Source organism: Polyodon spathula, chromosome 6, assembly GCF_017654505.1.
Source record: "Polyodon spathula isolate WHYD16114869_AA chromosome 6, ASM1765450v1, whole genome shotgun sequence".
NCBI lineage: Eukaryota > Metazoa > Chordata > Actinopteri > Acipenseriformes > Polyodontidae > Polyodon > Polyodon spathula.
Genome location: NC_054539.1, coordinates 5,115,820 through 5,128,367, shown reverse-complemented (window position 1 = coordinate 5,128,367; position 12,548 = coordinate 5,115,820). Strand labels below are relative to the sequence as shown.

Below are 12,548 nucleotides of genomic sequence, written 5' to 3'. Positions count from 1 at the left end.
ATTAGTCACTTATTATTAAAGTTGCGATCTCGTATGTACGATTTACACACCTATTCTTAATCCAACAAGAGTTTCAAAATGATACTTCTAGAAAAGAGAGCTGCATTGCTCAGTAGCCATTACTGTACACAAGTCTGCTTGTTTAGCGAAACCCTAACCCTAACCCCCCCCCCATACAGGTGGCAGTGGCAGTGTGAAGGCACTTTATGACTATAAAGAACATTTGACATGGAAGCTAACTGTAAAACGCCTGAGCAGCTTTTAGGTATTCATCTCCCATACGGTTCATTACTTTTCAGAAACATTGGTTCCATGCCGGGTGAAGGCAGTGTGCCAAAGAAGTCACATAGCACAGTATTGCAGCCATACCAGGTCATGATGCACTAACACCATGGTTACTACTGTTACTGTAGATTTGATTCAACTGGCATCTCAAAATGAGATAACAGTATTAGAAATACTGTAGTCACGTTGTGCGTCAGATGGCTACCTGATGTTTACAGTACCAGGATTCAAAGCTCAAGAATCAGACTGCCGTTCAGTTTAATCCGGTAAATATTCTGAACTTGACAGCATTCATTTACTGTAACAGTAAGATAAAAGTAACAGTGTTCCGGTCAGACGGAAGTTACTAGAAGTCATTAACACTGCTTAGCCTGGGACACACATGAGCGGTGCAGAAACGCATTAAAAAAAGCAGCAATTTGACGTGCATATCGCGCACCATTTATTTTTGAGAAGGAACTCGCACTGAAGAAAAAAATACCGTAGCAGAAATGTACTGCAGCAGCAGAATTTTACAAAGGCAGAATAAATCGCAAGTGATACTTTGCAGCCGAGATATTTTCCTGCAGCAGCAACTCTAGCTCTAACCAATCTCACTGGTGGTTTGGGATTGCATGACATGACATATCTGGGTTAAAACTTCAGAATATCCAGCTACAGGATTTGTGTGATTAATATCTTACTTCTTCACACACATATGTAACAAGACGAGATGTTAATTCAAAATGACATTCAAAACATTTTGACCTGGTTTTATTTGGTGCCTGTTACAGGGCTGGAAATTAACTTTTCCATGCACTCGTCACCATGGCTAGTGGATGGAAAAATCCACTGGCCACAGATATTTTACCAGCCAACATCGTTCCGGGGGGTGACGACGACAAAAGAAAATCAAAAACAAGCAACATTCAGTAACATTTAGAAGTCTCAACAGGGTCGGCAACAATCTGCCTCATTAGTGAAGATACAGCTTCTGCGATGTGTTGGGCATCTGCCCTCTCCACAGATTGCAGAACTACCTTAGAAGAAAAGAACAAGACGGTAGGCTTCAAATCATGGAATGGCCAGCACAGTCTCCAGACTTAAACCCCATCGAGCTGGTCTGGGATGAACTGGACAGAAGGATGAAAGCAAAGCAACCTACAAATTTGTGGGAACTTCTGCAACAGTGTTGGGAAGAACTTTCCAAAATATATTTGATTTCCATTGTAGAAAGAATGCCACGAGTGTGTTCAGCTGTTATATCTGCAAAAGGTGGCTACTTTGAGTCAAAAATATAGATTAAATTTTGTTAAAAAAGAAATCATGGAATCGTTTTGTTTATCTCCAATTGTTTATTTGTTATATACTTTAATTTCAGAGTACATTGAGACATTAAACTGTGTAAATTTCAATAAAAACTGGAAAAATGGGGGTGTTCTAAAACTTTTGAGTGGTAGTGTATATAGATGCACGAAGCACTCACTCAGGGTTGTGTGCTCGAGAGTGGAGAACGGGTGAGAGAGGAGAGAAATTATAACAATATAAAACGATCAATTGCTACGAGTGCTGGAAGCACCAGCACCGTACTTGTTTTGTGTAGCGTTCGTCCACCCTGTTTGTTAGTGTCTGTTCATTTTGTTTGTCTATGTATTTTGTCCTAAAGTGCCGTGTCCTGTTTTGGTGTCTGTGTTTCTGTTACAACCTTTTATTTTCCGTTTAACAATAAACCGCGCAGCCGCGCTTTCGCTCACAATTTCACTCTCAGTGCTGTGTTTTTATTTCTAGTCTGACGTCCCCACTAAAGCCAGCCTTCACAGTCCACCATAGCTGTATCGCCCCTCACTGCTCCCCGCTAGCGAGGCCGCGACACTCATGTCTGTCCCAGGCTTTATACAGGAATACACGTGTGAATTTCCTGCTCGCCCAGCCCAGGCAGCAATGTATTTTACCGGCCACATTTAACTTGTAGAATAAATCTGTACAATAATGAATAGGCTTTTCCTGTATAAACACTTCCTTTAGTGCTCCGACAATATACTGCTCCAAATTTCAATGCTGGTTGAAGGCAGAAAAAAAGGCAGCAATACAGTAACTTTTTTAAATATGTACTTAATTGGTTTGGCAAACTAGTCATGATGACACATTCTCAACAGCGGGAAACAAAGGTTAACACATCAGCTTGGAATGAATAATAAAAACATAAAAAGCATTATGTCATACCTCAGGGTATTTGTTTAGTTGCTGGAAGAGACGCATGTTAGTAACCTAACACATAAAACTTAATTAAGATTAAATAACCTGAAAAAAAGTCTGCCAACAACCTTTTGCCTTTATTGTGCAGAAAAACTACAGTCCATGGCAGTAATGCATACAGAAAAAAGAAAAGCAGCAGAATGTGGAAAAATGTGGGGTTACGTGTAACAAACTGTACTCGGCACATTTACAGTACATGCATGCAGTACTGAGTACACAGTAGCAGATATGCAGAGTACAGGACTAGACTTTGCATTTCAGATAGACTTGCTTTGTTTTCATTAAAAAACCTCTAAAGCAATTGCTTGTTTTTTTTTTTTTTTTTTTTTAACAGATCAAGATGACCTGGAGTGCTTATACAATAAAGCTGAAGATACATGTCCATTACAGCAGTGTAAAGCTACAACCAAAAACAGAACTTGTACTCAGTAAAAAAAAAAAAAAAAAAATGAATATGCTTTACAGTTTAAGGTGTAGTCCCTGTTAGGTTTATTACTGCTGTAGCAGTGACCTCCTTTGAACTGCTATAGTTACTGTACGACAGTGTGGTAATCACGGCATTGTTGAACACCAGTTTCAGAGAAGGGTTGGGGTTTCTTGGTGTTGTGTCAAAGCTTTCCTGCAGATGTCAGAGAAAGGTAATCTTGGATTCAGAGACTAGGCATGTTTTCTTTCACTGTTCAGCGTGGGGGTCATCCATTGTCAGTAGGTGGCAAGCATGGCTATTATTTTGTTACTTGTGAGTAACCCTTTCACTGAGAATTGGCTTACTGAAGTGTAAGACACAGATGGTTTGTGAGCTAGAACTCACACAAGGGGAAAATGAAAAGCTGTAAGAATCAAATTGCGTTTCTGGAGACATAACGGATCCAATTTCACACTACAATAGCAAGCCAGACTGGTGCTGACACTTCACTTTTGTGTGTGTGTGGTGGGGGAATTGGCCATCTTGAAAAAAATAATAAGGTCACCTGTTGGCAGTGTGCAATACATTACAGATTAATTGAGAACATTTTACTCAAATGAAAATAATATCAGCAACAACAAAAAAAGGACTGTTTGTGTGCCTTAACCACTTCCACCATGCCGAGTGCTGGCAGCTTACAGCATGTGCACATGCTTGTAAACCAGTTTTGCTTTGAACTTTCCTTACTTTTTTTGCATGTCAGGTACAGACAGGTCACATATTATTTACTCCACTCACAGGAAGACATGACAATACAAAGTTATCCACAGACAGCCTTGCAAACAACCAATCGAGATACAGGAATGCCTCGCTTTCTTTCTGTTGTTCCAGCAGGTGCTTGGCTCCTTTAAACTACACATCCATCAACACATTGTTATGAACCGTAACAGTTAAGGGCAATTTAAGCTGCGCTGTGTACATCTAAAGAGAGTCCATCTGCTTAGAAATACTCTACAGATATCTACTGTGAGAGCAGCCCATTCAGCCCAAATGTTTGTCATTAATTTGATTACTTTGAGTAATGTCAAGAATGTGAAAGAATCTAAATACTGTGGTTAAAATTACTTCCCCTATAACGTATATTTATTTATTTATTTATTTTTTTTTATGGTAGCCAGATACTATTAAAATAATGTATTTCATAAGTAATATAAAAAAGGAGAAAATCATAACCAAATTGGTACCACAAAAAGTTATAAATAATAAAAATGAATTTGAAAAAAAATGGTTTTTAGTATCAGCATTAAATGATACAAAACTTTTAGAAACTAACATACATTCACGCTGCATGAAAAACACTGGATCAGTCTTCCCAGCGACAGTACAGGCGTGGAAAAGTACAGAGCAGTTTAGAAGCAGTAAGGAGAAATTACATCTTTAATTGCTTTAATCAGAAAACACAGGACATTGGGAAAACACTGCAGCTCAAAGTCAAACAGCTGCGTGTGTTTTTATGACAACAAACAAGCTGAAACTTGGAGCAGCCGATTCAAATTCAGCGCCGCTCTGAGACACGGGGGATGGGTGGAGCCAACTGCACAGCAGAAATACGCAGCTATAAACGAGGCAATCTTTCCAGCTATAGCGAGTGGAAGCGACAGCGTGGAAAAGCGCAAAGCACTTTAGAAGCAGTAAGGAGAAATTACACATTTCAGTGGGTGCCGATTTGGATCTCAGTTATTATTTTTTATAAATAAATAAATAAAATAAAATAAAATACAAGAGACAGTTAATCCTTTCAGTACCTCAATGCATAATATCTGAGATTCCTGTCAGATAACAGTCCTGATTTTACCATGGTCTCGGAGGTGATCAAGCCCAGTGTGCCTGAATCAACCCTGAAAATGAAACACACTGTGTAGGAAGATACAGCAATCAGCCAAATAAAATCTGGCAAGCCTGAATGACGTGTGTAGGTTAAATTAGAACTGCAGTCCCAATTTTAACAGGTACATTCTTTTATCCAGCCTTGGTGCAAACCATGAACACATCAACACAGCATTCCTGATTTACATATAAATTCACCACTCAGACTTTGCACTTTGATCGATTCCAGTAAACAGGCCAGCGTTTCACTGATAAAATTCCATACAATTACTAGCCTGCTCCATGCAAAAAATATTTGTGCATCTCTGTGAGTAGTGGGATCTGACAGATGCAATTTATTTTTTCTGGGAACAGCAGTATTACTTACCTAAAGTTTTTCGTAACGTATTAAACACTTTGGACCACAGTCATACACATTTCGAAGCCTCTGTATTCACAACAGGGCTAACTGATATACAACGATTTGTACAAAGAAATAATAATAATATGATCAGAAGCATTTACAGGCTGATAAGGCTTTTAAACGTATAATTTTGAAAAACAAATAATGTTTTGCATGACTAATTTTCAAGAAGGTGCAACATTAACACACAAAGTGATCTGGGGTTATCAGGTTTAACCTAAGCAATGCAAGTTCAAAAGACAAACCGCTCATGCAATCTATTAAAGTTTGTCAATGACAAACACTTCTTGTTATTGGTTCTTTACCAGTCACAGCAACTTGTTATTGTAAAGAACCAGGCCTGGAGTTTTGAAACTGCAGTCATGTCTCCAGGATGGTACAGCATGGGGTCCCGAAACATTACATTTTAAAATCCTGCAGTTCGGTTTACAATGCCAAGCTGGAAAGGATCCGTCTTCATTTCTACTTTTATTTCTCTGTAAATGTGACCAGATATCAAGCCCACTCTAAAGCCACCAGAAATGCTGCTTCCCTCAGGCTCTGATTGTTCTGACCACCCCACGAGATAACTTGCCACAGCTTATCTGACTTCCGAACTCTACCCACAAAGAGAACACACCATTCAGCATGGCTTTAGCTTTTTAACCCCAAATCTCACACATACTGGAGGGGCACTGATCTACAATACAATAAGATACAAAACGTGGGGCAGATTATAAAATGCTCCACCTTACAATATGTTCAAAACAGCGTTCCAGCTAAGCTTTTTAGAAACTGAGAAATTTGACGTTTTGACTGAGAAGCAGATGTGGACCCAACTTTAGGGCTACGAATGTTCCATTTTTGGAAAAATTTCAGGGTTAGAAACTAACAATATTGTGCTACTAGTCCAAAGTAGCTAGACTTACATGAAGTGCCTAAGTTGGAATCAACAAGAGTTCGGTTTACTAAAAACAGGCTTAGGTTTTATTTTCCTAAAAAATAAACACCATTATACATTTTTTGATATTAAAAAAAATTAACAAAGGCACCTTAGTAAACGCTCCTTCAGATCGGCCAAACACCTGTTTGCACCTCATTACTGAGCAATTACTGTACTGTGTGCTGAGAAACTGACACTGACAGCATCAGACGAGATGACAGAGGAGAAATTTCTGAATGTACTCTGAAGAAACAATGAATGTACTCAAATGATCTTCACTAAAGTCCCAATTTAAAGACCGTACGTTTCACTGTAGAACTCGGACTGAGATTGTTAGCAGTGGGAGAAAACTGCTTCAGCAAGTACGGTAGAATCTGCCAGATCTGACGAACACTGAATCTACTAGGATGGATAATAATGAGAGTATAACAAATACAAAAGAAAAAAAAAAATGAGGGAAAGGCAGATCTCTTTGTTTAAATGGATTTGAATATGTGAAGGATCGTCTTCTGGTTTGTCAGAGCCACCAGTGAATGAAAAACCGTTTTTAAACCGTTCTCATTGTGAAGCATCCACACTCTAATTTGACAGAACAGGTGATTTATTTGCACTAGGTGGGATCTTATTTTTCCCCCCATTGGTGCTGAAGCCCTGGAATTGAAGTCTATGCACCTAAATCTATGTGGTACAAATCTCCACTTTTTTTTTTTTTTTTTTTTTTTTTATTTAGTAGTTGCCAATATTCTTACTGTTTTCTCCCGAGTTTAGTAGTGTCCAATTATTTTTAGGTTCAGCTCACCGCTACTACCCCCGCACTGACTCGGTGGCGAAGGGGCGAAGTGTGTGCGTCAGCCGCCCGCTTCTTGACACACTGCAGACTCACCATGCAGCCACTCGGAGCTACAGCATAGTAGGACAAAGCAGCTCTGGGCAGCTTACAGGCAAGCCCACAGGCGCCCGGCCAGACCACAGGGGTCGCTGGTATGCAGGGAGCCGAGGACACCCTGGCCGACGTAGCCCTCCCTCCCCCGAATGGCCCTCAGCCAATTGTGCGCTGCCACCTGGGAGCTCCCATCCTCGGTCAGCAAAGGAATAGCCTGGACTCGAACTGGCTTCATCCAGACTGTAGAGCACATCCTACACTCCATGCGGAGCGCCTTTACTGGATGTGCCACTCGGGAGCCCTAAATCTACACATTTCTGTACAATGACTTTACACTTACTTCAAAGATGCAAAGTGTTTCAGTAAATTCAAATGATAAACTTCGCATCCCACACAGAGGGAGAACACAAACGTAAAATCTCATTAACTGAGGTTGGCACTGCAGGGGGGATGCAGGGAGGTTTCAGTTCCAAGTGATTGTTTATGAATGCTTATTCACCACTGCTACACCCCGCTAGAAAATTAGCTTTCCTGCATTTTTGTAACGCAAAACTGAACGTGAGAGTATATGTCTACATTTATTTTAAGTACTCACCCAGAGGACTACTGAGACAAAGACATCAGCTAGTCCTTGTCAGATTTCATTCAACTCAACACGAATGAGATGATGATATTTATGAAATGGTCGTTTCTTAAAAGGGAAATAAAACAAAAAAAAATGCCAAAGTACGAGTATTGTAATTTTTATTTATGTTTACAGGAGTATGTATACTTCTATATAATGCAGGAAGATTGTGCTTCATTGATTATTATTCAATTTTAGGACTAGTTCAAAACTGATAGGTTTACCTTGAGAGGTTGGACTATCGATTAAGTTTGATATTTATGAGAATAACTTGCAAAAGTTAGTAAACAGAGTGTGAAGGCTGTTGACAGTTATTGCGAACAACTTGCATATTTTAACCTTAGATGGAATACTGGTTCAAAGTATCAATACTTTGGAAGTCCACTTACACCAATTACCCCTGCAGTTTCTATGAAACTGGAGAAAAAGAACTGTCCTTAAAATGGGGCACACCTACACACTGTCAACCAGATTACAACATATAGTGATTTTCATATAGGGTCATAGGGATAAACCCAGTGCTGACAAATTTCTGACTCTATTCATTGGATTTGAATGGGAAACTGTGGTGTCCTACTTTATTACTATTTTCTTTAGTGGGTGTCGAATTTCTGAATGTTTCTTTATTTGGGGACATCTGCTTAATACAATGGGGATAATTAAGCAATAACATATATAGAGAGAAACAAAAAGCCTGACCCACTACACTGTTGTTAAAAATAGTTTACAACTAGGCCTACATATACAGTAGTAAAAGAAAAAACATATTTGTTGACTGCTTTGAAGAGGCATCAAAAAACACTAGATTGATTCACCAGATAGATGTCTGAAATCATGTAAATTAGCAAAGGGTTCCTACGCTGCAGAAACCAGGAGGACCAAACATAGGGTTAAGGTTAAACTGCATAGTAGTGGATAATAAGGTTACACCAGGACTCCCTTTCATCCCTTCTTAAAAAGGTGTTAAAATGTAACACAGTGATCTGGAAAGAAACACAGCGGAACAGAGCTTGCATTGCTATCCACTGGCACAGCCCTGCCAAGTAATTCCCTGGCTGGCAGATCTCTACCCAGCTGCAGCATGACAATGGTGATTTGTTAATTAGCTGTTTGCAGATGCTCCCGCCTTGTAAAAATACATGGGTATTAAACCAAAAACAAAAGTCATAAACAAATCTAGTCTAAAAATTCCCTCTGGCAAACGGAACTGTCTTTCAATGAAAGTAAAATCAAAGGGAGATGAGTTACAACAAACAGATTAAGAAAAATGTGTTTAAATTGGTGTCTTTGATGCATCCAAAACTGCAGTAAATAGAATATTTACAAGTTAAACAATTCTGAGCATTTATTTGGCCTACATTATAGGTTTTTTTTTTTTTTTTTTTTTTTTTTTTAATTTAGTAAATCGCCAATTGATTTTAACACATTTTGCTCCCAATTTGAAATGTCCATTTCTATTTTTAGACTCAATTCAGCGCTATCACCACTGCACTGACTTGGCAAAGGCGAATACATGCTGTCCTCCAAAGCGTGTACTGTCAGCCAACCGCTTCCTTTCACTCTGCAGGCCCACCATGCAGCCAACGCAGAGCTACAGAGTTGGAGGACAAGACAGCTCTGGGCAGCTTACAGGCAAGCCCACAGGCGCCTGGCCAGACTACAGCGGTCACTGGTGCCCAGTGAGCTGAGGACACCCTGACTGACCTAAGACCCCCCCCTCCAGGTGGTGCTCAGCCAATTGTACGCTGCCCCCTGGGAGCTCCCGTCCACGGTTAGCAGTGGAATAGCCTGGACTCGAACTGGCGACCTGCGGGCTACAGTCGCATCCACGCGGAGCGCCTTTACCGTATGTGCCACTCAGGAGCCCCATGTAATATGTTTTAAGGACCCATATTCAAAGTTCAGCAAAAAATTGATGAAAATCAGATTAAGACATTTACACATTCTCAGTGTCGAGATTAACTTTTGTTTCCGAATTTAAGCGCATTACAGGTAAATGTATGGCATTACTTCACAAGTTAGAACCCCTTGAATGTGCATTACAGAAATGTATTGCATTACTTCACAAGCTAGAACCCCTTGAATGTGCTATTTGCCAACAGATGAACTGCATGTGACAGGCGGTGTAATTAATAGAATCAGAGGCCACAAAACATTACAATTCAACTTGACTTAGCTCTGTAAGGAATTGAGCAAGCTCAAACCAGACATAATGACACATACAACAGGAGACAAATAGCTGTTTTAATCCCAACAACCACAGCAGTCAAATCCATCTGAAATAATGGCATTTTTACCAGCATTGTAGACAGGGACTTTTATTACAGTATCAGACTAAACCAGATTTTTTTTTTTTTTAAATTGTAGTGCAAACCTGCATTTGGAGCTTTATATTCAGCAAATGTTAAATTTCAAATAAATGCAATTAAGAATTCCAATCTAAACTAGTTACTGGCCAACACTGCATTCAAATTCCAAAATAACAGATTGCATTTCAAGATAATTGGCAGATTTACAGCGAAAATAAAATTATGCAAAAAAAAAAAAAAAAAAAAAAAACTAAACATAACTTTAAAAAAAAATGTAAACTATGACGTACATTCTATGACCTGAGCTTCAAGGAATCTAACCTCTTCGGTTTTTTTTTTTTGTTTTTTTTTTTGTTTTCAGTTCTTCCAGGAAAAAACTTTGTATCCCGAATGTGTTTGCCGGTATAACTTTTTAAAAATGCTGTCCAAATGCATACACAAAAACCCAATGCATCAATCGCTATAAATACAACACAATCCCTTTTCAAAACAATATTATTATGCTGTTTGCTTTTATCAACACAACGCATTTTGATAAATAGACAGACAGCTAGATAGATGGGCGTGCACACTCTTATATATTTGCAATAAGAGCATCAGTTTGGTTAAAATAATCACCTGGCGAAACTGCCATTTGCTCACATCTGTATTTCAGTTCCTAACATGGTACCAGATAACTAAAAAAAAAATCTGCTTCTGGATTCTGCTACGGGAGGTCGGATACTGTGAGTTGTAAATCTGTTATTTGCTGAACAGTCATTACAGGACATGTCAGGGAACACATACAGTGCCACACTAATTCAGTCGAATCTTAATAATGGACTGTTGCACTTGTTGATCGAGCTTTTGCAACCCTGAATGTGGAACACATCTCCAAACACCTGTATGTAAATATGCATTTACAATTGAAAAACTTAAACCATTCTGCTTATGGCACACTTGCAGTACAACAGGTCACTCATGTGTTATGGAATGGTATTTCCTGTAGCCGCTATATCCACGTCAACTGTCCATGGAAGTCATAACAACAATGCTTCTACTGTAAATCTTGCGCTACTTATGTTGTACAGAACCATGATAATCATAAGAGATTAAAGCAAACGCCCGAGATTATTTCAAAATGTACTTAATTATCCTGTCCACATCTGCAATATGTTAAATATTCAAAATAAAAAAGATATATTTTACATATTTAAAAACAAAACTCTTGTTTTGCACATTTTTCTTCAGAAAGTTTCATTTTGGATTTTTAAAAAAGCACTGTCTATGGTGTGCAGATAATTGTGCAGTTGTGCAATGTTGCCCGCACATGTCCTACAAAGATGCAGTTTGTAATCGAACTGAGCGCTTACCTCAGCCTCCACCACAGGGCATTTTCACGAAGCTTCTTGTGATTCACCGATCACCAGGCAATCCATGCACATTTTTGCATAACATGAAGAAAACTACTTTGCAACTCCCAACCCTGTACAACACAGGCACTAAGATGCAGCTGCAAACTTCTCACTATTTGACAGGAAGGCAGCTGCAAGCTGGCACGCAGGCGCAGTTACGGTCTCTCTAATTGAAAGTGTAAGCTCACAATTTGGCACCTGGCCGGTCTGGTTGTGTTATTTAATGTTTTTAAACCGCTGCAATTTCTTAGGATTTGCTTACCTGCTGAGCGCGCTAGACTCCATGTCGGGAGCGAATGTTGTTGTTTTTCTATCTGTGCATGGGCCCCACCATGGCTGGACGAAGATGGGCGCTTGCACTTTTTTCAGGAGTTTCTAAATTCGTCTCTTGAACTCCCCAATGCCTCTATCCGCCTGCAGAGACCAGGCAGTTCGGATTGTACGCAGCAGCCATCTTGGTAGCAATCACTGAAGGAGGGACAGAGATCATCACTACGGCAACCCGCGCGATACATCACAGGACCGCCCGTCACGACTGCATGAGCTAGTGCGACACGACGCGTAATTCCACTGCTGCGCCGGGCAACACATTCTTGTTCTGATAACTCAACTAGCAGCTTTATAACCGTGTCATATTATAGGAAATTAACTAGCTGCTGGCATCACAGCTATGTAAAAGGAAGGACACGTAAATAGTTTACCTCTGATGGTCAGTCATTAATTCAGACAGATACATATTATATTGTTGGTATTAAATGCATTATTATTATTATTATTATTATTATTATTATTATTATTATTATTATTATTATTATTATTATATCAGCTGGCCCTTATATTGCAGTCATTATACATGTTTTCAACTTTTATTATCTTTGTAATTTCAATAGGTTATAGCTTACAACAATATACAGGTAGTGGACAAAAAAATGGAAACACATAGGTAAATGAGTGACACCAAGTATATTGAAAGCAAGGGCTTCCACACAGGTGTGGCTCATGCGTTAATTAAGCAAATAACATCCCAGCATGAACATAAGAACATAAGAACATAAGAAAGTTTACAAACGAGAGGAGGCCATTCGGCCCATCTTGCTCGTTTGGTTGTTAGTAGCTTATTGATCCCAAAATCTCATCAAGCAGCTTCTTGAAGGATCCCAGGGTGTCAGCTTCAACAACATTACTGGGGAGTTGATTCC

The 12,548-nt window shown here is 39.3% G+C and overlaps 1 protein-coding gene across 3 annotated transcripts in view; it reads right to left on the bottom strand.

The window, feature by feature from the left end:
* LOC121316717 (mitogen-activated protein kinase kinase kinase 4-like) overlaps positions 1-11,876 on the bottom strand; it is a 53,970-nt gene extending 42,094 nt beyond the window's left edge. Inside the window, exon 1 of one of the 3 annotated variants that reach the window (XM_041251819.1) lies at positions 11,612-11,876. In XM_041251819.1, the coding sequence (XP_041107753.1) occupies positions 11,612-11,634 (23 nt within the window). In that variant the 5' untranslated portion in view covers positions 11,635-11,876. Of the gene's footprint in view, positions 1-11,307; positions 11,401-11,611 lie in introns of those variants that run through there. The other 2 variants (XM_041251818.1, XM_041251820.1) reach the window with 2 other exon arrangements.
* Between the last annotated feature and the right edge of the window lie 672 nt (positions 11,877-12,548).